At 42.4% G+C, this 24658-nt stretch overlaps 4 protein-coding genes across 5 annotated transcripts; 2 read left to right on the forward strand and 2 right to left on the reverse strand.

The window, feature by feature from the left end:
* Positions 1-123: 123 nt before the first annotated feature.
* gcc1 (GRIP and coiled-coil domain containing 1) lies at positions 124-5072 on the reverse strand. Its single transcript, XM_080753996.1, has 3 exons — positions 4950-5072; positions 2070-3254; positions 124-1941 (listed from the first exon to the last, which is right to left on the reverse strand). Exons 2-3 carry the CDS (start codon positions 3183-3185, stop codon positions 580-582), a joined length of 2478 nt encoding a protein of 825 aa, XP_080610122.1. The 5' UTR covers positions 3186-3254; positions 4950-5072; the 3' UTR covers positions 124-579.
* A 1006-nt stretch (positions 5073-6078) lies between these two features.
* Positions 6079-14275, forward strand: LOC308308585 (ADP-ribosylation factor 5). The gene is made up of 6 exons (XM_080754004.1): positions 6079-6254; positions 6949-7029; positions 7795-7904; positions 8413-8484; positions 12636-12761; positions 13522-14275. The coding sequence occupies exons 1-6, from the start codon at positions 6188-6190 to the stop codon at positions 13606-13608; spliced, it is 543 nt and encodes a 180-aa protein (XP_080610130.1). The 5' UTR covers positions 6079-6187; the 3' UTR covers positions 13609-14275.
* A 966-nt stretch (positions 14276-15241) lies between these two features.
* lamtor4 (late endosomal/lysosomal adaptor, MAPK and MTOR activator 4) lies at positions 15242-19516 on the reverse strand. The gene is made up of 4 exons (XM_080754007.1): positions 19449-19516; positions 18039-18122; positions 16858-16975; positions 15242-15891 (listed from the first exon to the last, which is right to left on the reverse strand). Exons 1-4 carry the CDS (start codon positions 19449-19451, stop codon positions 15794-15796), a joined length of 303 nt encoding a protein of 100 aa, XP_080610133.1. The 5' UTR covers positions 19452-19516; the 3' UTR covers positions 15242-15793.
* A 134-nt stretch (positions 19517-19650) lies between these two features.
* Positions 19651-23891, forward strand: atp6v1f (ATPase H+ transporting V1 subunit F). Of its 2 annotated transcripts, XM_080754005.1 has the most exons (3): positions 19651-19751; positions 19989-20461; positions 22694-23891. In XM_080754005.1, exons 2-3 carry the CDS (start codon positions 20304-20306, stop codon positions 22893-22895), a joined length of 360 nt encoding a protein of 119 aa, XP_080610131.1. In that variant the 5' UTR covers positions 19651-19751; positions 19989-20303; the 3' UTR covers positions 22896-23891. The 2 variants fall into 2 exon arrangements, with proteins under 2 accessions (XP_080610131.1, XP_080610132.1); XM_080754006.1 differs by lacking the exon at positions 19651-19751 and having other exon boundaries at positions 19934-20461.
* Positions 23892-24658: the final 767 nt, after the last annotated feature.

Here is a 24658-nt window from a genome sequence, read left to right on the forward strand (position 1 = left end):
ATATAAATATCCATGATATGGAGTACTGCATTATTATTATGAAAAGACTTTAGAAATTACCCACAGTGTAAGTCCTTGATACTGTATATACTGTTATGTACACAATACACAATACTTAATGTACAAGAGACCAAGCATTAAAGCTACATAATGCACATGGTATAGCCTAATCACTCTAATATAATTTGTTTGGAAAAACTGGTTTAAATACACAAATGATTGCAAATATCCGAGTGGGTTGAGAAATGTCTCATTTTTGGAATGAAAATTCGGCAAAGGCATTTTATAATACTGTAATTCCCTTCATTTAAGAAGAAAAATGTTATAAAACTTGTTCAGTTATTCCAGTGAAGTTGTACTCTGATGCTATGTAACCAAACAATGATTCTCACAGCAAACTGGGAAGCCTAGGCCTTGTGTCAATAATTGCGTTTGACTGTGAAGTGGTTTGCCCAAACACCACACCAAAATAAATATACTTTATAGAGGAAAAACACATGTGAACTGTTTGAGAAAAACAGTAGTAGTAGTTCTCCTTTGTAAAGACTAGGGGTGAGCCTTTTCACTCCATCAGATATACTATAGCTTCCCTGGCTGCCACCACGACTGTGACTGCAGTTTCAACACAGCCTGTTTCTCCTGGGGGCTGAAGTGCAAGATGGTCAGTATAGCAGTAAGGGTCTGCTGCCGTCCACTGAGGTCAGGAAGAGTGAGGAATTTATAGATTATATTTTTAAGGTATTCAAGGTTTGAACCTTCCCTGCCCTGGTCTCTAAGCAATTTGTCCAGCTGATCTCTCTGCTCGGCCACCTCCTCCTCGTACCGCTCCCCGTTTGCGATGAGCTTCCCCTGCAGCTGATGTAGGTCATCCTCCAGGCGGTGTTTCAGTCTGCGCAATGATACGATCTCCACCTCCTTCCGGGCCAGCTGCTCGGCGTACAGGAGCAAGGTGGACTCGTTGGGCCCCGCCAGCCTCAGGGCCTGGGCGATAACATCGCTCTCGTCCCGGGCAAGGTCATCCACGAGGGCCTCATCGCTGTTGGAGCTGCCCCCGTCTGCCATGGCTCTGAAGTCGATGGCCCTGTCTCCCTCGTCGCTGCTGCTATGGCCCCGGTGGCCCGACAGGCCATAGCTTAAGACAGTGGAGCGCAGACGCTGCAGTTCCTGGTCTTTTTCAGTCAGCAGAGCCATTGTGCGGTCCCTCTGCTTGTGCAGCTCCTCCTCCATCTTCAGCAGGCTATCTCTGTGCACGGCCTCAGCCCGCTCCAGATCCTGTTTGTGGTTCTGCAGCAGAGCCACCTGTTGCTGCTGCCGGTCCTCAAGGTCGAGTCGGTGCTTGGTTTCCGCCTCGTCGCTATGGATTCTAAGGTTGATGTACTTCTCCTTGAGTTCAGCAAGCTGGTCACGGGTCTCCTCCAGCTCCTTGGCTTGGCTACCGTCCTTGGCGTTCTTGTTCTTCAGCACCACCTGGGCCCGCAATTTGTACCGCTCAAACTCCTCCTTTAACTGCCGTAGCTCCTGCTGGTAGTAGAGGGCTGAGGCCTTCTCGCCGTCGGACGTCTCTGTGCCGGCCTTCACGGTCTCCATCTCGGCCACCTTCTCGATCTCCAACGTCTCCTCCGGGTTACTTTGAGAAGCCATCAGCAGCAGCCTTTTGACCTTCGCCATCTTTTCTTTTAGGACGTTCACATCCAGGTTGGCCTCGTCTATGTTCAAGTCAGAGGAGCCCCGGCTGGTGGCGGCGATAGCCAGGGTCTTGTTCTCTGTGTCCAGCTGAAGGATGCGCTCCCTCAGCCTCTGGGCCGTCTGCTGGTCCCTCTGCCTGGCCTTCTCGCACACACCCAGCAGCTCAGAGAGCTCGGACACGCGCTCCTCCAGACTAGCAACCCTACCTTCTTCTGCCTGGGCTTGGTCCCGTGCACGATCATCTGCCTGTGTTGCCTGCCAGAGTATAAAAACACAAACAGACAATTAGACACACATCACGCAACATCTACTTTTGCAGCTGTATGTGGGAGAATTGTGTTGTTGATTATATATATTTTTACACAAGTGGTGTTTGTCCAAACCTTGCTGATCTCCTGATGCAGCTGCTGCTGATAGAGAGCTTTAAGCTCTACCAGCTCCTGCTGCAATTCCTCCACCCTGGGATCGGGCTTGTTCTTCTCGGCCTCTGCAGCCTGCAGCCTCCTCCTCATCTCCTCCCGCTCCTGTATGGCCTCCTTCAGGCGCGCCTCGTACTCCGTCCCCCGGTCTACCACCTGGGTGAACTCCAGCAGCGTCTCCTTGGTGTCCTCCAGCCTCAGCTCGGCGTCCTGCCTCAGATCCCTTTCCTCCTGCAGGAGCTTCTGGAGCTCACGGAGCATGAGGGCGTGGTCGCCCTGCTCCTGCGCCCTCTCGTGCTGCTGGGTGATGACCCGCGCCTTGCTCTCCGCCAGCTGCTCCTGCAGGGCCTGCAGCTCAGCCTCGTGCTGCCTCCTGATCTCCTCCAGCCTGCCCTGTAGCTCCTCTATCTCCTGTTTCATGATCCTTTTGTCCGCCTGAAAGTTGGCCTCCATCCGGGACTTCTCCTGAGAGACCGTGGCCAGCGAGCTGGTGAGGGTGTTCAGCTGAGTCCTCAGCTGAAGAACTCTCCTGTCCGCTTCCACGGTGGCAGCGCCACAGAGGGGGGGCGTAGGCGGGGGCCGGTCTGCCCCTCCACTGCTGCTGGAGCTGATGCCGCTCTCCGATCCACTGGCCTCCGTCTCAGACTTCTGGGTCGATGAGTGTCCGCCGGGGCCGGGCACTCCCGCCTCCCCCAATACCTGTTCCTCCTCCACCTGCTCGCCTCGGGTGCTTCCGCTAGTGATGCTGGTGGCCGTGTCTGCGGAGGCGGCCGTGTCGACGCTGTCCTCGCTGTGCAGGGAGCAGTGGTCATCTGGAAGGTCAGAGGACACAGAGGCAGAGCCAAAGCCGCTGGCATTGTCCTCGTCTCCTCGATGGCTGAGGTCAACCTCTTGCGATACGGTCAGCACCTTCAGACTGGCTTCCAGAGCCTCCTTCTCCTTCAGCAGGCTCTTGTAAGCCCTGACCACATCCTTTAAACGGGTCTGGTACTGGCCTAACTGCTTCTTCTGTGCATCAATCGTGTCCAGCAGCTCTTTCTTGCCAGGCCCGCCCCCAAAACTCATCCCAAACTTCTCCATGGCTTTTTGTGACTAGTTTGAGCCAAAGAATAATGTAGGTCAGCTTGAATCCATGCTCATCTGGCTCAGCTGCAAAGCCAAGACAGAACAAAAAAGTCAAGTAAGGTAACAATCCAGGTTTAGCAGAGACAGCTCGTGATATCAAGTGACGGTGAGAGAATTGATGAAACCAGCCATAGCAAAAATGAACACATATGTTGCTGCTTTTATGATGACGTGTGTGTGACTGACAGACACTTATCGATTCCGCGTTGGATGATGAGCTTGTGTGCTGTGAACATGTGACGTTGCATCATCTGTTGAGGCGTATCATTGGTACTTGTATCATTGACGTGTTGTGACGTTTCAAATGACCATAGCATTATTGATGGCTACATATAAAACTCATAGGTAAAAACTACGTTAGCCGTAATAGCCGATATAACAATGCTTGAGTTTAGGGCTGTCACGATTAGGATTTTCTCCAGACGATTAATTGTCATACAAATAATCGCCGATTGACGAATATATCGTCTTTTTTCCCCCCTTCATTTTATGCCACTATGATAATAGGCTTTGAGCTCATACTCACACTGTACCTTAATGAGCAATTTAATTGCTTTTTAAACATCAGTTCAGTGGTGTAAAGTAACTATTAAGTACATTTACTTGCTAACTTTAGCCCTATTTTATACCGTAGTTTTTGAAAATAAATAGCCGATCTGTAGGCTCACAACGCGTCGCGGTGCGTTGTGAAAATAGCCGATCTACAAGCTCACAACGCGTCGCGTTGCGTTGTGAAAATAGCCGATCAACAAGCTCACAACGCGTCGCGGTGGGTTGTGAAAATAGCCGATCTACAAGCTCACAACGCGTCGCGCTGCGTTGTGAAAATAGCAGACAACTGCAAAAATAGCCGACAGCTGAAAATAGCGACAGTAGCCTAATAGGCCTAATGTTTATCACGACCACGATCCAACATCTATAGTTAGTTAGTCGCCGTCTGTGTGTAATCATCATCATCATCCTCTCTCTCCACAGCAGAGAGAGCAGCAGTGAAGCTTAGCTCTGGTCCATAGCGTTAGTGGAGGGAGAACTCCACTAACGCTATGGACCAGAGCTATGCTAAGCTAAGCTGCAGTAAAGGCACTGACTCCAGTCCTCTGTGTTGAAACGAAAGTGAACGCCTTTTTCTGTATCGTATCAAAAGGAATATATAGTCCCGGGATGTGTATGGTACATGTGTCTGTTCCGACCGTCTGGAAAAAACAAACTGTTTACGCATTTTTAGTTAGCCAGCCAGCCTGCCTGTGCTGTGTGACAGTGCGTGCCGTGCTGCTGTTGTGTTGACTGACTGAGGAGGACCAGCATTGAGCGTTCACGGGTCCCCGTGGCAACAAGGGGGAGGCGCATTCAAGAATGCAAGTGTTGACGTGAGGTTTAACTTGTTTAAGAATGGTTTTATTGTCAAAACTCACTACTTTTTTAATTAAATTAGATAATTGACGATAATCGCGAATATGAAAAATATTCGCGAATATGAAAAATAATCGCGAATAGACGATTATGTATTAATCGTGACAGCCCTACTTGAGTTTCACAACACCCAGGCCAGAACACGTATCTGCTGCTTGCTGATGATAACACAGACAGAGTGAGAGCATTTTGTTCAAGTCGCCGCACGGAGAACACAATGGCTCACTAAATAAGAACCGTTTCGCTAGCAATAACGACATTATTATAGCCGAGCATTAGCATTACGTTACAAAGGCTCATCATACCTACCTTTGAATCATGGAATACACATCAGGGACTTCATGGAAGTTGATGCCAACGGGGTCTTGGGTTGATGAAGGGAAGAGAAAACCGTCAGAAAATAAACTGTAACATGACAAGTTGTCTGTGGACGTCAGAAAACGCAGCCATGTTGGTTGGTGACGTGAATGAGTGGAGCTGGAGGCGGGGACAGTGGCACTCACATAAATAAATGCATATTATAAATATAAATAAATACAAACAACAGCACTGTCAGCACATAATACCCTCTGTTCATCCTTTACCATTCACTTCTTGAGTAATGTTAAATGTTAATTATAATAATGCCAGGCATTAACGTTACTTGGGAGGCTGTGGTGTAAAGTAACTACATTTAATAAGTACAAATTTGAATTGTTTGTACTTCACTTGAGTATTTCCAATTGCCAATACTTTTACTTATACTCCTCTACATCTCGGATCCAAATATTGTACTTTTTACTCCTCTACAATTATTTTAAAATGTCATAGGTCTACTAGTTAGTTACTTTGTATATTTGTATTATTATTACAAAACATACAGTAATTTGAAAATAGACGATCTACAAGCTCACAATGCGTCGCGATGTCACGCATTGTGAGCTTGTAGATCTATATTTTCAAAGAGATTTATAGGCTACACTTGAAAACGTGTGAAATGGGACAACCATTCTGCATAACGAGTAGTACTTTCTAGCCTACATTTGATACTTTTTTTATAACAATACTTTTGTACTTTGTATTCATCTCACCTTTATCAAAGTATAACCTGGCTGGGAGATACATTGATAAGGTTCTAATCAGATAATAATGCAGTGGCGTCAGTTCAGCAAAAGCTAAGGTATGGCAACATAACTGGTGCGCGCGTGCAAGACACCAGTCATGTTGCCATACCTTAGCAACAGGCACACAATGAAAAGTACATTTTATTATTTCCACCTGTAGCCAAGGTATGGCAGCTGCCATAGCTTGCCATACCCAATTGACGCCTCTGTAATAATGTCAATGTGTGTGTGTTTTTTTTTTTTTTTAATAAAGTTAAATGAAAAACGAGTGACGTCAATTATTCCGCGTTGGCCTGGACGTGGCATCAAGGAGGAGACTGAAAGGGAAGGCTGCTGCGCCCACTGACTCTCACTGTCCCTCACTGTCCTCCTGTTCCACAACGAGCAGACCCCCAAAACATCCATTAACTGTCCTTTTGTCGTCTCATCGGGACCTGTCACATCATGGGCCTCACTATCTCGTCGCTATTCTCCAAGATTTTCGGCAAGAAACAGATGAGGATACTTATGGGTGAGCATTGATCAGGATGTATGAGCTAGCTGGTTAGCATTGAGATCAGACACCGGGGTTGTCACTTGTGTCATCAATACTGCTCTCTGCTTTTTTGATGGTGATGATGATGGGTGTGAAGGATAATGATCGTTTTAGTCAGCATTTGTGTCATTTAAACATGGCCCTCGCCACATAAAACACGATTTGTTAATCTATGTCATTTGGGTAGTTTGGAGACACTGTATGGCTAATAACAACATCCATACAACGATACTGTAACGTAGCTTAGTTATTTCAGCCTGGCTGCTGCATAGTCTCTGTACTCTAACTGTAACAGGTGGCCTTTACTGGTGAGTAGATCATAAAAGGTAAACACCTTTTATGATCTACACAGTAAAAGCCTTTGTTGATTTGACTCCGAGAATGTACACATTGAACCAAGTTGACTTGTTTGGTTCCATGTTCTCAAGAGTTACAAATAAGGAGTTAAGGATATTAATGGAGTTAATGGCTAATACATAAAACCAGTTATTATCCCTGTGGTAACTTTTGACACCTGCCACATAAAACCCCAAAAGCCTGATGGTCTGAAATGATGTGTCATATCATGTTTTGATAGGCTGTTTTATCATGTTATCCTGGCTGGTAGTACAGTAATAATCTATTATTAGCTGAAATTAAGTGTGTCTTATTTGTGTATGTTCTTTTGCAGTTGGTTTGGATGCTGCTGGAAAGACGACAATCCTGTACAAACTGAAGCTTGGAGAAATCGTTACCACTATTCCAACCATTGGTAAATTAACATTCGCCATAGTCCGAAAATGTCATGTAAAGTGATTATGAGTCACAATAATCTTGGTCCCTTAAATTCAGTGGTTTGAACGAAGCAAACAGGACACTTAATAATGATCCTATGAGAATGGACAAGATATTGTTTAGTATCAACATAGTAGTGTCCATATTTTCCTTAATTATGGTAACATGCACATATGGTTCACCATATATCCATCCTGTAATGCTTAAACAATGCAGCAAGTGAACACATGAGACGTGTTATAGGGTAAATGTTTAATCTTATCTTAACCATCAAACCCTATGTAAATTGACCAGGGCGACTCATCACTCCCCTTCGCCTCCTACACCAAATCTTTGTAGCCAAAATAGCCAATGTTTACCCCCAGAATAGAGATGCTAGGATTTATGTGGTTATAAGTCTGACACAATTTGGGAAGGGGGCTAGATTTTGATGGCATGATTCTAATGCTTTGGGGTGGCGACAGTAGAGTTCCACTGCCTCAAGAGCTGTTTAGGCTTGTTTGAAGGCAGATCGGTTGATAAGGCATAACTCGGCAGGCAGTAGCCAAAATATGTAGTAAATGGTCCAAGCAAGATCAGATAAAGACATCTCAAGTCAATTTTTTTTTCTTTTTTCTTCTGTTATTTTGGTAATTTAATTAATTGTGTTATGCTGATGTTTACTTTAGCTTCCAGGTCTCGTTTCTTATTTGTGCTTTGGCTCTCTTTGTCAACACCACCCCTTCTCACTGTTTCCCGTCAGGTTTTAATGTGGAGACCGTAGAATACAAGAACATCTGCTTCACGGTGTGGGATGTGGGTGGCCAGGACAAGATCCGACCTCTCTGGAGACACTACTTCCAGAACACACAGGTACAAGAGCAGGGCTTTGGCCTTTTTCTTTGCTGCTCATATCACCATTGGCTTTTTGATGTTGGCATTTATACTGTTATTGGGTAATAACTTTATTTATATAGCACTTTTCAAAACAATAAAAAACTAAATCAATAAAAACACACAACACAATTATGGCAAATGAGGTGATTAGGGGAAGGCTTTCCTTAACAGGTGTGTTTTTAAAAGTGTTTTAAAAGATGCCAGGGAATCAGCTTTCGTGATTGCCACAGCTAGGGTGTTCCATAGCTTAGGGCAGGGGTGGGCAACTTTGATGATGGAGAGGGCCACTTTATTTTCACACTCACTCCAGATGGCCCCACACACACACACACACACACACACACACACACACACACACACACACAGTTGTCGTTTTGTAACTTACACTGAGAATCTTCCAATTGGTGTTCAGTTATATTGTTGTGTAATCCAACTGATTTAACAAGTATGTTGCGTTGATCTTTGAACTTGGGTTGTTTTGCAGGGTCTTATCTTTGTTGTTGACAGCAACGATAGAGAGAGAGTAGCAGAGTCGGCAGAGGAACTGGTAAAAATGGTAAGAAGCAAAGTTCATTAGCATAATATTTTTTCGTACCTTTATCTTTTTTCGATGGGACATCATACTGAGACAAGATAAAGTACAAGGACTACTTGTATTGGCAGAGAATAATGACATTGTTTACATAGGACTAGCCCTTACCCGTTCAAAGATATGAGCTCCGAAATGATGTGCAGTGTGTGGGTTATGGGATGTGCACTGTGCACACAGTATATGAGGGATGGAAAGTAACTTTAACTGGTGCTTGCATGCTAATATGTAGGAGCATCAATGTAAGAAATACCCGTTCCATTTAACGGCTACAGAGATACTGTGTACCAATCTGCATGATTTTTGGACAACATCTGTAACAGGGCCAGAACCCCCCCCCCCGCCCGCCCGCCTGCACACACACACTCCCCCCCCCCCCCCCCCCCCCCGTGTGTGTGTGTGTGTGTGTGTGTGTGTGTGTGTGTGGGTTTGTGTGTGATTGTGCATGGCCTGAACAACAGCGCCCCTACCTTAACATGTGTGGTCACAAAAGGTACTGTAGGCTAAATAGATATATAGTCTGGTCAGTTTGGGGCAGATATGGGGTCAAGGCTGCAAATCATGATGAACATTTGAGCCAATGTTTTTCTGTTCATTTAGGGCCTGAAAAACAAAAAAATAGAAGGAGCCCCAAAAAATACCTAGGCGAAGTGCCTGAAACGGCCACGCCCACTTTTAAGCCTGGGAATGTTGTATCTCGGCTCCTAGAGGTCGCATAGAGTCAACTTAGGACTCAAAAGATGCGGAAACACCACATTTATATTAGTGTTCTAAACAAACATATGCCCTAAAACCTTTACTTTTCGAGATATTCATGAAAAACATGTTTTTTAATCACTGAGTTGATCAGTGCCCAAGCCAAATCTGCTCATTAAGGCCCTGCAGTTCCAGATCTACTCATGGGGCATACTGGTCTTTGAGTTGAGGCTTTGTTATAAGATGAGCAGCACCCTAACAACCACCTAAGAAACAAAGCAAACCAAAGTCCAAAAAAAAAACTTTATTTGAACCCATCACACGGGATTCAAACACTTGCTTAGGCACTTGCAATAAATGAGACATTTCATCCCCCTGCCAGCACAAGAACATGAGGTGCACTTATGGGGCTTTTAAGCCGTGACATCATTTTGTAGGCAGAGGAAAATCTGCCCCCAGAGCATTTTCTGTCCCTCGCTATTTTCAACAGATCCGAGACAAAAATAACGACTAAAGTATAATTCTAACACTTTCCTTTCAACAACAAAGAGAAGAAAAATGTGTAAATAGTAAAAATAGTAAAAAGATTCATGGAAACTGGGGGCAGAAATTGTCCTCTGCCTACAAAATGATGTCATACTTAACAGCCCCATTAGATCTGCAGCTACACACCCCTGTTACCTGAGACAATGTGTCTCCTGCGGAAATTGTGCTCCACCTGACGAAGAGTTCCTCCCCATCGGTGGTCCATCCCCATTCAACAACCGGGGGACAAGGGAGTTGTAGAATGCTGTTCCCCCACAGCCATCCTGCCTGGAATGCAGCTCTCAACAGATGCTGTAGAAGTGCATCCTGACTTGGGGGCAGGTCTCGCAGATCATCTTTAACTGAGTGCTTGAACAACTGGAATCTGAGTCCATCTATACTGGCACAGTCGTACAGTCCAGCCTTGTTGTACCAGCTCATTACCCAGGGCTCAATAACTTCCATGCTGTTCTTAACAGTCTCCATATTAGGGCTGCAACTAAGTCCTCTCAATGCAGCAGTGAGCTCTGCCAACTTACTGTGGTTCATCCAGGCTTTGAATTGGGCATTTTTTGAGTGGCCAAAGAAGGCACTCACAGAATCACAGCCACTGAAAGAATGGAACGCAGGCATGGCATCAGCCACATCGCCACCAAGCTTCTTGTGTGCTTCTGTGATTGAGTAGAACTTGTGTTTGTCTGGAACAGCAAAGTCGACGATAAGTTGCAAATCACAACATACTGACAGGAACTTTGTTGTGAATCCTAGCAGGATGACAACTACATCAGAGTCGACTGTTCTAACTGTAACTGACTTGATCCCCTTGTTTAGCATGTCCATCACATGGACAACGATGCGGTTGTCAGCCTCCTCAAGCATCTCTATGCGGTCATAAAGCTGGATCTCAAAATCTTCGCCAAAGTTTGCAAGGATCTTCCTGCCGTAGGTGATGCAGAACTCCTTGCTCCAGTTCCATGCCTGTTCCTTAGCAATCCTGGCAAACATTAAGTTCAGGGCTGCTTTGTTATCTTGATTAGACAGAAAACCTTCAAAGAATTGCTTAGATTCCGGCACGGTGTCATTCTCGCTGAAGGCCATCTGTGAACTACCTGCTGACCCCCGATTCTTCCTAGTCGCAGTCTTAATGCTCATAGTCTGGTAGAGGTCAGCCACAATATCAATACGATTGGCTCCCTTCTCATGACCAATCTTGGCAATGCTGTTCAAGACCTTGATGACAAAGTCCCGGAATGTCATGCCTTTGGTGAGAGACTTCGCCAGGATTCTTACTTGAACAGATAAATCTATCACAAGTCCCTCTGAGGCTGTAGATTGAACTTGTACACCAATATCCTTCAGGATTTGAGACTTTTGGCTGTGATAAATATCTCCATCCTTTGTTGACAGGGCTTCTGGTAAACCTGTAATTGAAATGAATAGTTTAACCAAAACTAAATTACTGCTGTCAAATCAATTCACTTATAAAATGAATCATTGAACGTCACTGTATCGAGAATCTGGTAAAATGAAAGGTGCCTGAATCTAAAATATTGAATGACTTTGAATCAACTAGATTTACCTGTGAATTCACCACCAAAGAGCCTCCTTGTCTCTTCTTCTCTCGATCTGCAGGCCTCCTTCAGCTTTGCAATGGTTCCTTTAGGTGGCTTGATTGCAGGGCTAGCAAGTTGGACTTTGCCACTTGAACTTGGAAGTTTCAGGACATTTCGTGAGATGTTCGCATTGACATCCTTCTGAGCATATACAAATCTCTCCTGCACAAACTGGTCATGCTGTGTTTTGCCAACTGTAAAAACAAGGCTGGCATCTTTACTTATGACATCTGGGAAGGGAATGGATGAGTTCAACCTCATGAACTGAGCTTGGTTGAATGGGTTGGTAAGATGGGTCATCTAAGAGGTCAGGAACAAACTCACTGAAGGCCAGAAGAGACATGAATATCACATTTTGGCAAATGTTTGCAGGAAATTACCTTTACTGAAATACTTGCTCTGCATCTTCAATTCCTGTGGAGTCATCCAGTTGAAATACAAACAGCGCCAATCTGTCATTCATTCTGTAGTTGTGGTCAGAGGCGGAATTACATCCCATGATAAGAACAACCACAGACAACTCAGCTTTTTCTAAGCAGACTTAAGATTAGTGTGTGTTTTTAGTACTTCATAACATAGATGTGAAATGAGATTCATGCCAAATATAACTCTTTATAACCTTCAGCAGCTGATACATGAAATGTGGCCTGCACACCATGTGAAAACTAGTTTTTCACAAATATCTAAAAAAGTAAAGGCTTTAGAGCATATGTTTGTTCATAACACTAATATAAATGTGGTGTTTCCGCATCTTTTGAGCCCAAAGTCAACTCTGTGCGACCTCTAGGAGCCGAGATACAACATTCCCAGGCTTAAAAGTAGGCGTGGCCGTTTCAGGCACTTCGCCTAGGTATTTTTTGGGGCTCCTTGCATTTTTTTGTTTTTCAGGCCCTAAATGAACAGAAAAACATTGGCTCAAATGTTCATCATTTTTTGCAGCCATTTTGCCTATACTGACCAGACTAATAGATACACCATAAAAATGCTAATATACAGCATATGATTTGTGAAAGTGACAAACAGGCTTCACAGTTATGTCAGGTGTGTTCATATGCTATTGGTGATGCGATTTCAGATCAATTGCTCCAGCCACTGAGGAGAAACGCTGTGACAGACAGACACTCACTCAGACACTCACTCAGACAGACATTCGCTAAATTATATGTTAGATATTCCTGCTGTCATGTCACATTGCCCCTCTGGGATACTATACATTATATGGTTTTATCTTCCCACTGGTCTCACTAATTCACTTTAAAACATGTTCTTTTTCCTCCCATGTAGTTACAAGAAGATGAGTTAAGGGAGGCTGTGCTGTTGGTATTTGCTAACAAACAGGACTTGCCCAATGCTATGCCAGTGAGCGAACTCTCAGACAAATTGGGCCTGCAGAGCCTGCGCAGCAGAACTGTAAGTCACTCTTTCTATATTGACAAAATCAAATATCACTTGTTTGACCAAATGCCTCTATTCGTATTGTGATATTATAAAACTAATGTAGAAAACTGAAATAACAGATCTACAAGCGACGCTTTGTGTGTTAGCTTGTAAAGATGACTTTTGTCTGTTCTAAACAGAGCTTTATTTGGCACTATGCCATGTCTCCCAGACCCTCCCACACACTATGTACAGTAACAACTCCCCTTCCGGTCCATTCTCAACAATAGTTACCTACTTCTCCCAATGCATCACAACACTTCACAGGTTAATTATACAATATTACTACTTGTAACTTAACATTATGAGCTCAAATCGATTCTTTTAACTTTTATTATAATAGTAAATAAATAGCTGATCTACTGTACAAGCTCACTTCAAGTGATTAAAACCAAGAAAAGATAACACTTCCAGTATATGTCTTATCACGATATTCAAAATGCAAGACATCAAGGGGGCTCTATTATGATCCAGGTCTTATGCCTTAACTTCTTTGCCTTTTTTTTACTATTTTGAAAAACATTTTTAAATACTTCAAATGCTGATCTACATCTGCACGTTGTGAGCTTGCAGATCAGCTATTTGAAATATTTAAAAAAAAATATGTCTATATAGTAAAAGACCTGGATCATAATAGAGCCCCTAGTCTCATTACATTATCACAATAGATTGTCCAGCGCTGCTATTTGTAGAAGTGATCTGTTGAATAACAGGTTCCTTCTCATCTCCTCAGTGGCACATCCAGGCTACCTGTGCTACCCAAGGCACAGGTTTATACGAGGGACTGGACTGGCTATCCAATGAGCTGTCGAAACGCTAGGCAAATGAGGACAAAGGAGCAGGACCGGAGCGAATGAGTGATTTGAACATGTGCAGAGTGAGGAAGATGGAGAGAAGGTGGCAAGCGTGGAATCAAGCAATTCATCGGAAGATGATGCAACCTTTTTCCTTTTTTATTTTCTTTTAAATTATAAGTGTGTCTGTTGGTAGAACGTGCAGTCATGGACTTTGCGCTCAGTTCCTGTTCTGAAGTCATTTTTTCAACATTCTTCCCTTTTATTCCCTGTGTCGATGTTTCTTACTGTTTTTATCTTTTTTTCTCTTCATGCTTCCCAACTCCCTCACCAGTAAAAATGTTTTAATTTGCATGTTTTAACAAAAAAACAAACAAAAAAACATAAAAAGAAACATGCAGGTTGTGCTGTTGTTATGGAATGGGCAGTAGGGCCCCTGGGCCTCTGGGTTTTGGGGGTCCAGGGTGGATAGGTAGAGTAGAGCACAGCACAGAGATGTTTCTCAAGGAGAAGGGAAGGTATTGGCTTGGGGCTGAAGTCAAGCTTGTTCTTTTCCCTGCCTGACTGACTCATTCCAGAGGGCTGAATCTGAGGGCCAGTTCCATTCCTTAACAATGTGAAGAATGCAGGACCTGAAGTATTTCCAAGGGCCATTATTATGATGCAATAAAAGTGTATTTTTTTTCTTCTCAACTGTTTAATTGTCTGCCAGTGTTCCTCAGGGGAAATAGTTAGTTGGAAAGAAGCTATCATATGTTCTGTCTGTTTACTAATGGAGTTGCCGGAGTAAATAGTTTTTTCCCCTCCTTTTCGTGTTTCCACAAGAACATGTATCAGCAAACGGGTGAAGTAAACCACATGCCAGTGGTGGAAAAAGTAATCAAATGTTTTAAAGTAAAAGTATAAATACTGCAATAAATACTAAGGGTGCCCTCATACCAAAATACCTATGAGAGTGGAATCAGCGTTCCGCCAATGCATTTCAATGAGAAGGGAGCGTTTTTTGCAGAAATCCTCTGCTGGCATGAAACCACTTCACTCTCATTGAAATGCATTGGTGGAACGTGGATTCCACTCTCATAGGTATTTTGGTGTGAGGGCACCCTTACAAGTTAGTCTGAAATTCAAAATGTACTTGATACTTGAGTAAGGGCACCCTCACACCAAAATACCTATGAGAGTGGAATCTGCGTTCCACCAATTCATTTCAATAAGAATGGAGCGGTTTCATGCCAGTAGAGGATTTATGCAAAAACCGCTCCACTCATTGAAATGCATCAGTGGAACGCGGATTCCACTCTCATAGGTCTTTTGGTGTGAGGGTTGTGAGTGTTGGCATCAAAACGTACTTAAAGTACCAAAAGTAAAAGTACAAAATGTTTGAAAATTATAAGTAACTAGTAACTCAAGTTTTCAAATAATTGTAGTGGAGTAAAAGTACAATATTTGGATGTGGTGGAGTAGACATAGGTATTGGAAATACTAAAGTAAAATACAAATACCTCAAAATTGTACTTAAGTAAATGTACTTAGTTACTTAAACCACTGGTTACAGCTACATTGATTCAAATTTAGATTATGTAATTGAGAGAAACAAATTAATCAGGTTTTATTTTTAAAGGTAGCTATCAGGCCATGTTTTACATAGAGATTATTACATGTACCCTTTTAAAAAGCATGTAGATAGATATCACTAATAACTAAATAAGATTGATTTTAAAACAAGATTTATTTCACCCTTAAATACTCAATTTTAAAGCATATCTCAAAATACACCATAAAGCAATGAACAGGTGAGATAGGGATGGGGGGTCACAATACCCTAGCAATAATACTAGTCAAAGCTTTTGTACTAACACAAGTTCAGATTGTGACTATAACAAACTCTTAACAAACGGCAGAGTTGCAACATGAATCATCCCATTTACAGCTAGGCAATTCTGCAGGACTGTAGGAGAGCATGTGCGTGCAGCCATAAGCCCCTGCACATCACAGACCCTCAACAATGAATGACTTAAAGTGAATGACTTTGCATGTCATACACAGACAGGCATAGTCCAGTACATGATGGTATAACATCCCCACAATCACTGTCGGTTAAGATCTTTACCCTCCTACTGTAAATGTCCTGAGCAAAACATGATCTGTTGCCATGCATAGTCCTGTATGAGGTCAATGAGCCGTTCCTTTCACCATCTCCCACTCTGGCCGCTAGACGATCACAGGCTCTTGCTGGTTGTTCTGACGCTTTACCACAAACACTCTCTGACCAGACACTGTCACTGTGTAGACAAAGTCTTCGTGTATGACTGTTAGGGGAGAAAACAGACAAGAGAAACAATGTTCAAATTACATATTACGATTACGAATGGTAAAGATATCTACTGCACAGACACTCCTGTGTCAAATTTCTTGTGTACTTCCATGCATGGTTTCATACATATTGGTGTGGTGTATATAAATATACGTGGGTCGTCGGGATCGATGTGTGTCCACTCTAACTCACGACACACTGTTAGGCTGGATAAGCAGCCAAGTGCCCAAATATAATATTGACCGGACAAATAGTATTAGGTGTGTGACAACACTGTGTTGTGTATCCCCGCTGTAGTCTTGCATAGCCAACTATTCCACAAACTCCGAAAGCTATATAGTCTGGAACTACACCTCCAGAAATCCGAGACAAGAAGCTGTCACCCGTTTGTCATTTCCGTTGACAAAAATACTTTAAAATATCTTTAGATTTTAACTGTAAAGACAAAACGGAAGTGGGGAGGTGGCGGCTTCACATCCACTTCATCGCTTGATCATCAACAGAGCTTCCGTGATCCAGACTGTATGACTGGAATCATTTGAAAATTGTGGGAGGACCAGCAGGGATGTAAACATGACAACAGATCCCATAGCCCGAACTCTGGTGTTTACACACAAAAAAAAAAACAGCTTACATTTTGGGAAAGTGAAAACAGGCTTCTTCACTGTCAGCATATGATAATGGTCAATGCCTATGTGCAAGTTCAGATCAATTGCTCAACCCGCTGAGGAGATGCAGAACATGCAGGACGGACGGACGGACGGACGGACGAACGGACGGACGGACGGACGGACGGACGGAGGTGTCCTTAATATATGAAAGGAATAAGATATGATAGGATGATCTGGTATACATCCAGATTTCTCAATTCTGACTACAGTGGTTATGGTAAAAATTGTACAACTATGTGTATCATTACTGTTTATTTATATACAGTATGTTTTCCATGCATGGTACTGACCTGACATGCGTTTGAAGGGAGGTTCTGCAGAACCGTGTAGCCGGAAGCGGCAGGCCGTTCGGACCATCTGCATCATGACCCCTGCTACATGCTCGTCATTCTCCAACTCCCCTGCAGACTGAGAACAAACGGAACGATTCCTTCAGCATCACATTAGGCTAATATATGTGACCAAACTATACATAATTGATTTGATTGAAGAAATGGTACAGTTTCATGACAGTACAAAAAAGCTTTTGGGCTTGTTTCAATTGGGGTCCTTTTCTTTTCTCAAACAACATTGAATGACAGACAAATGAAACAGTCCTATGCAGAAAATATATACCGTATTTTCTTTTTTAAACAGTCGTAAAACACAATGCAAGATAAATGGTATTTACAATAGAAAGGTCGGGGGGAGGTAAAGATAGGCTTTGTTTTCTTTTACCAGTTACGTGTAGCAGCCGCCTCTAAGTGGCTTTTCAGAGCCGTTTTAAAGGAAGGTAGGGATTTACACTCCTTTAAGGCCTTCGGTAGGGCGTTCCACATTTTAGCGGCTTTGCAGGAGAACTAATTTAACCTTTTGTTTGAGCCAAATCTGGGTTGGACGTGATCTGTGGAGCTGCCTCCGGTGTTATTGTGAACATCCTTAATGTTTGGAAGAATTTTGTCAGGTACATGGGTATCTTAGTGGTGTAGTGTATCTTGTACACAAGGCCCATTGCAAGATGCTGTACTCTGTCAGCTACCGTGAGCAACCCCATGCTTAAAAAGTGATTAGCGGTAGGTTAAGCAGTAGCCCAATTAGTTTGTTATGGGCTGTTTGGAGCCTTGTTTTTAGGGCCTTTGAGGCATCACGATACCATACGTATAAGCACAGAATGTGATGATCAAAAAGAGCAACAGATATGTTATATATATATATATATTTATAATATACTATACGATTGATCTATCGATAGATAGATAGGGGTCCATGACTCCATGGCCTTAATCAAACTTAATTGAAATTAAATGTTTGAGAGCCACGGGTCTACGAAATGTGTGTCCACAATGTCATATGATATAACACGGGAGAACACATCCCCACATTCTCTCTTTTTTTTCCAACTGAAAACATTTCAGGATCTAGAGATTGCAGACACCGTTGCAGTAAATCAAACAATCAATACAAATAAAAACAAGAATACTAGAACACTCACAGCCAACACGCCGTCCTCACTGATCACCAGGTATCCCAGCTGGTCAGGGATTCTCTCCAGTCCCTGTGTCAATGCAGCCGTCGCCTGTAACACATATAGCAAACACATTGTAGAAGCCAAAATGTATATTTTGTTTATTGATTTTTGTCTTTTCGTTTGGTTTTTCCCACGCTCTGTTTTTGATGTCCCACATCTAATTGATTGAGTAGTGCCTGCTGTGCGTCTGCTAATCAAGGTGTAGTTTGGATCACTGGTCAACCTTTTCAGGCCACGACCCCCAAAGTAATCAGTTATGAACTGGGGACCCCCCACAGGCATTGACACTGAAGCTTGCCCACCTGCCCCCGGCAGGTAAATAAAACTCTCTGGCAGGTGGACTTTGCTTTCAGGTTGCCCGACCGGGCAAGTGCTCATTTGAGAGGGGACGCAACCATGCATCTATTAACACAACACAATATATCTGTCTAAACACCGGGACGTGGCGAGCGCACTCTGTCTTCTGGTCTGTGGAAATAAAATAAGGGCACTGGGCTATTTTCACAATTTCTGCCTATAATATTAGACAATTTGGGCAATGTATAAATTGTCACTTTATAAAATGTGCAGATACCCTCTATACACATAAACTTTATGCTGGTTTGTTTACTGTTGAGTGAGAAAACAATGTTGCACATTAAGCTAATCATCTGATCTGAGAACCCCCCAAAATAATTTGGGGACCCCCTTGGGGGTCCCGAGTCACAGGTTGAGAACCACTGGTTTAGATCAGATGTGTGTCTGGGCCCAGGCATTCAGTGAGACAATGGGGGTGAGGTGAGCCATATTTTCTGTTGTCCGTTTTGCATTCGTTTACATTTACTTTATACGCCTTGTGATTTCAGATAGCCTAATTCCTATTCTCAGTAGCTACAACATTTGTTTACCTTTATTATTTTGTATCCAATAAATCACCTTAACTGCAAGAGAGAAGTTCCCTGGTTTTGTTGGGACAACGCGTCACAGTTACAGCCACACTGAGCCACATAGCACTACTTTTAAATTTTGATATAGAAGAAGTAGTTTGATATAGAAGAAGTAGTCGCTACAATACACATTGTAACCCTTTGCTTGACTCAAAGCAAATGTTACATTCAATCACAATGCGCATTGTTTATGTGACATGCGTCATAAACTGTACCGTCCAACCGCTGTATTGGTTTAATCTGAGGATAATAAACAATGAATATGCAATGCAACAGAACTGATTCCAGGCGTCAACTAGCAGGCCAGCCAAGAAGTGTGAATTGCTTCGTTTTGTTGATGGACTCATGACTGTCCATCCAAGACTATGAGCAAATGCATTCTTTAAGACGATAATCGGTGTCGAGTATGACGCACCAAAAGGAGTAAAAAACGTAGTGAAACACTCACCATTCTCAGTTAAAAGATTCTGGGATCCAAGTTGGATCTGTGTATTATTTCCTCCTTTCGTATTTTCACGTGACTGCACGTACAAATATCGTGACGTCATATTTAAAGGCGAGGGGAGGGGAGGGGAGGGGAGGGGCGGGGCGGGTGTCTGTCACGAGTCGACCGTGGGAGACGGGTCTGTCTGCAGACGTGGAGTCGTGGATGAACTTCAACCTGGTGTTTGCACCTTCTCCATTTACGGCCCGTACATCTACATAAACGATCAGATTTCAAATGTAAAGTGCTTAACCCATTGCCACGGATGTTAGAATTCCGTTCGGGCCCGTATCTTCTGTATTGTTCAAATAAAAAAAGTATTTTTAATCCGATCCGTGGCCCTTTTCTTCGTTCTTTTCGCCATTATGCTTTCAACTACGCGGTTGGGAGGTGTATTGCACTCTGATAAAGTATGCCGCTATAAGAAACATGGCCACCGATTGGATACAAATGCTTGTTCTTCAACAATACGGAAGATACGAATACTTCTGCGGGCCCGAACAGAATTGTAACATCAGTGGCCACGTGGTAAGCACTTTATATTTGAAATATGAACGTTTATGTAGATGTACGGCCCGTAAATGGAGAAAGTGCACAGACCAGGTGGAAGTGCATCCGTGACTGTCATGATATGACTGCCATGTTTCAGGGCAGTCGACAGAGGGCACAGTTGCAATTCAGGACCAGTTCAGGACGCGTTCATCAGAACGGAAGTTCCAGTCAGCTGACTCCTCACATGACCCAGAGAGATTCTCTGACAATAGCTGGCATTTAATTCCACTGTTGGTCATCTTCAGGATTATCGATAATAATATAATAATGGCAGGACGGGGGAAACTGATCGCAGTCATTGGCGATGAGGACACGTGCACCGGGTTCCTCCTCGGTGGGATCGGCGAGCTAAACAAGAACCGTAAGCCCAATTTCTTGGTCGTCGAAAAGGACACGAGCATCACAGAGATTGAGGAGACCTTCAAGTAAGTGTTTGCACTGTTTTGCTGAAATGACCTTCAAATCAGTCTGTAATATGGTAATATATATATTATAATTTATCTCTGGGAGTGTACAAATGTAACCAAATGGACCTAAGGGCGCAGAGAGCAATTTAGAACTGACAAATTATACAGCAAATATTCAACGACTCGTTTTATGTAAAGAGGTCTCTATGACAAATATAGAAGGCTCCTAGCTAGCGTTTCAGTTCGGATTTAGAGCACATGGTATCATATTTAAGTGCAACAGAGCCGTGGGAATATTTTTGAGCATTCTTTCATTTGAATCCATCAGACTACAGGCTTTGTACATAGGCTATGTGCACATCTAACATTAATTAATTAAAAAAGGGCCTCATAAGCTTTTTAGAGGTGTTGATCCTTTTAGTTGACCTTGTACCAGTGAACTGTACTGCCATAAACTGTACCTTTTCCCTATGCAAACTTCTAATAAACTAATTAAGTCTTCAATCAATCAATTATAACACTTGAATGTCTGAATGACTATCTGTTCTGGTCCAGTGGTGTAAAGTAACTGAGTACATTTATTACACAAGTTACTTTACTAGAGTATGTAAATATTATATTTTTACTCAATTACAATTATTTGACTAGTTACTTTGCAGATTTCGAATATTCATGGCTTGCAATTGTAGTCCTACACGAGCCATTTTGAGGACCAACACAGGTGTTCTGATTAGTTCTGTGCCAATCAAGACACATTGAAACACCTGTGTTTGGTACTAGACATGGCTGTGCCGTGTAGAATTACCATGAATTATTACAAAACATACATTATAACCACCCCTATACATTTTGGCCATTTGAAAAGATCTGCTATTTTCAAAAATATTGTATAGGCTCTACATTTGAAATGGCAGTATGGCACATTCTGCACAATGAGTACATTCTACTTTTGGTAGCCTTACTAGCCTACTTTAAGTACATTTTGATACCAATACTTTTGTACTTTACTCAAGTAAATTATGAACACAGGACTTTTACTTGTAACCGAGTATTTCCACTTTGCAGTATTGATACTTTTACTTAAGTAAAGAATGTGAGTACTTTTTCCACCACTGATGGCTCTGGTCCATAGCGTTAGAAGAACAAAATACAACGACGTTGGCCATGGGCATGGAAGATGTGTGTAGCCTACCTGTCAAAACCCTTTTCGCCTGCAGCAGTGTGCAAACTAAACACCAAACATCTTTCTCTTCAACATGACATATTTTATGAATTAATGTCTCACCGTGAGGTCCGTGACCGAAGGGGATGGGGATGGACTGCTGCAACGTCCACAGAAAAAGTTCCAAAGTGTTTGGATGCACATTTTTTAAGTCAGAAGAGAGGGTGGTTTTGATAACACAAATCTCAAATTTAGGCTTGAAGAAGATAGAAGACTTTATCTTAGGTTTGCATGGGAAAGGGTAGCCTACAGAACAGAGGATAGGTACAGGCCAATATCCATGTGGATTTGTTGACTTCCTCTGAAACGGGGCGGATTTCAAAATAAATAAATAAATAGTCAACACTGGCTTATTTTTTCAGTCTCTTTAGGAATTAGTAGATGGAGTAGACTAACTTAGAAATATTTGACAGACTTTATTGAATACTTTATTAACTTTTTCCAGAGATGGGTACAGGGAAGTACAATACAATACAAGGTTTGCTAAAAGGATTGTCCAAGAAAGCTTATGGCTTGTTTCCATATAGGGGTCCTGCTCTCAAAGAAGACCATGTCAAAGTACATTTTCTTGAAACTTTAATATATTTCTTGAAACTTTCATATTTAATTCTATATACATGGCACATTCAATGAATTATTCCAAACCTTTTTTTGTTAACATTTTGATTTTTTATGGCATACAGCTCATGAATATCAAAAGTCCATATTTCAAAATATTACAATATTACACAAGACCACTCAAAACAAGGATTTGTAATAGAGAAATGTCAACCTTCTGAAGGCAGTTGCTTGAAATCCAGTGGGAAGTCTCCAAAGTCAGTTATGATTTTGGGTGCTATGGCATCTGCAATGCTTTTTTTTTACACAATATTCTAGATGGATCTGTATGTGATTCTGGTCATTCCCCCCCAAACCCCTCCTGTGGTTCCTGCTTTCTGATCCATTTGGTTATATTTGTAGTTACAAATGGACAACATTAATATGAGGATTTTAACTGTGTATGACCTGACCTCATCATCTAATTTCAGGAGTTTCTTGGTCCGTAATGATATTGGCATCATCCTGATTAACCAGTTCATTGCTGAGATGATCCGCCATGCGATTGATGGCCACATGGAGTCCATTCCCGCTGTGCTGGAGATCCCTTCCAAAGAGCATCCCTATGACGCCTCCAAGGACTCCATTTTACGCAGGGCCAAGGGCATGTTCTCTGCTGAAGACTTCCGATAAATTCAACACCCACCCGACAAGCGCGCGCGCGCACACACACACACACACACACACACACACACACACACACACACACACACACACACACACACACACACACACACACACACACACACACACACAGGGGCAGAGACACAGATAGTCAGTGTAACGTAACGTTATGGATGTTTATATGTTGAAATTAAATTGTTGTTTTTGCCATGCTGTGAGTGCTGTTTGGTGAAAGTGTTCTTGTGTGCTACTGATATGAAATGGGGGTTCCATCAGTATGACACCATTGTTCTCAGTGTGCATCTTCCATTCCAAATCAAATGTTTGTGTCCATTTTTCATTTACAAAATATGTTTACTACACTCATTGACAAAGAAGTTCTACGTTGGTTGTCTTGAGTCTTACAGTATATAGGTATGATATAACAGACTTGACAGGGTCTTGACAATAAGGACTGCCCACTTGCCTGGGGTATGTTAGAAAAATAACAGGCAAGCAAAACCTGCTAATTAACAATTTTGCATGATGTTTTGGCAGTTTCTATTGCTTTTACCTGTCCATCCTTCAAAAAGAAAAGTATTTAGATGGGTTTCATGTTTTCACAACTTTCAACGAATATACATATACAGTATCAGTTACATATATGGGTTTGAGTAGTCCACAGGGCTTTCTTTGAGGAAGTGCAAAACACACTTGTATGCACGTGGTTATGCCTCACTTGTCATTTATATATAGATGCACACATTTGGAAACTGTCATTTCTGCCTTGTCTGCCGTTTGTTTACTATTGGCAGAATACACCTTATGATGTAAGGGAATGGCTGATCTTATCAAAGAAATCTTAAATTCCCATACATCCATTTCATGTTATCTCTTTGTTGAGCAGTGTAATATCACAGCTTGTAAATTAGTTTTGTGATTGTACAGAACAGATGTATTGACAGACCTATATGCAGAAAAAAATTATGTGTTGATGTTTAAAATAAATTATTGTGTTGGGCCTGAGCTTGTGAGTGTGATTAAGTACATTTAGAGTTTGATTCATCAGCTGTCTTCCAACATCACATCAGTTTAACATATTTTAGAATCCTTTAAGTTTCATGTCCTACCTAGGATTTTAACCCGTGTCAAACATGTTGGAGACCAAACCTTTACTGTTCTACCAAGAAATGACCGTGGCCAATAAAGATATTGTGCTTAATGAGCTTCATGTATAGTACTGCTACCATACAGTGTCCTATCTGACTGTTCTAACTTTCTGAAAGAGCAGGAGACCATTTCCAACCACAGCAGACGTGCTAATTATGTTGTATTATACTCTTACCACTGTGTTTCTCAAACTTTCAAATTCCAAGGTCTCCCCTTAACTCTTACAGTGTACAAATGGAACCAAATTGGTTCCATTTGTATACTGTTACAGACTACATGGGTCAATTTAGACCCCCCTAAAGGAACCCACAGAGTCCCTGGAATCCACTTTGAGAACCACTACTCTACCATACAGATTGGTTAAAGTAATGTGTTATTAATAAATAAATAAAATCCCAGATTCAGCTTTAATAACAAGAGGCACTCCTGTCTTTAGTGACATAACAAATGCCTCTTATTGCATAAGCTCATCAGCTTATCTCTTTTGCTAACAGTTGAAGGCTGCCTTTCCCAGCATGTCTCTGGAAACAGACAAGGACAGCCAACATACTAATCCTTGCATAAAGAAACCTTTAACAACTCCCCTTCATTCATTCAACCCCCTCTGATCATGTTGACTACAG

This window comes from Nannobrachium achirus (assembly GCF_963921795.1).
Source record: "Nannobrachium achirus genome assembly, chromosome: 23".
Taxonomy (NCBI): domain Eukaryota; kingdom Metazoa; phylum Chordata; class Actinopteri; order Myctophiformes; family Myctophidae; genus Nannobrachium; species Nannobrachium achirus.

Excerpts from the sequence above, each read along its gene's own strand:
- LOC308308585 (XM_080754004.1), top strand. The coding sequence starts at position 6,188 with ATGGGCCTCACTATCTCGTCGCTATTCTCCAAGATTTTCGGCAAGAAA. Across the intron at positions 7,905-8,412 it reads ACTACTTCCAGAACACACAG|GGTCTTATCTTTGTTGTTGA; the intron begins GTACAAGAGCAG and ends GTTGTTTTGCAG. Across the intron at positions 12,762-13,521 it reads AGAGCCTGCGCAGCAGAACT|TGGCACATCCAGGCTACCTG; the intron begins GTAAGTCACTCT and ends TCATCTCCTCAG.
- lamtor4 (XM_080754007.1), bottom strand. Across the intron at positions 16,976-18,038 it reads GTGAGGACGGCGTGTTGGCT|TCTGCAGGGGAGTTGGAGAA; the intron begins GTGAGTGTTCTA and ends GTTTGTTCTCAG. Across the intron at positions 15,892-16,857 it reads TCCCTTCAAACGCATGTCAG|TCATACACGAAGACTTTGTC; the intron begins GTCAGTACCATG and ends CTCCCCTAACAG.
- gcc1 (XM_080753996.1), bottom strand. The coding sequence starts at position 3,185 with ATGGAGAAGTTTGGGATGAGTTTTGGGGGCGGGCCTGGCAAGAAAGAG. Across the intron at positions 1,942-2,069 it reads TGCATCAGGAGATCAGCAAG|GCAACACAGGCAGATGATCG; the intron begins GTTTGGACAAAC and ends ATACTCTGGCAG.
- atp6v1f (XM_080754005.1), top strand. The coding sequence starts at position 20,304 with ATGGCAGGACGGGGGAAACTGATCGCAGTCATTGGCGATGAGGACACG. Across the intron at positions 20,462-22,693 it reads GAGATTGAGGAGACCTTCAA|GAGTTTCTTGGTCCGTAATG; the intron begins GTAAGTGTTTGC and ends ATCTAATTTCAG.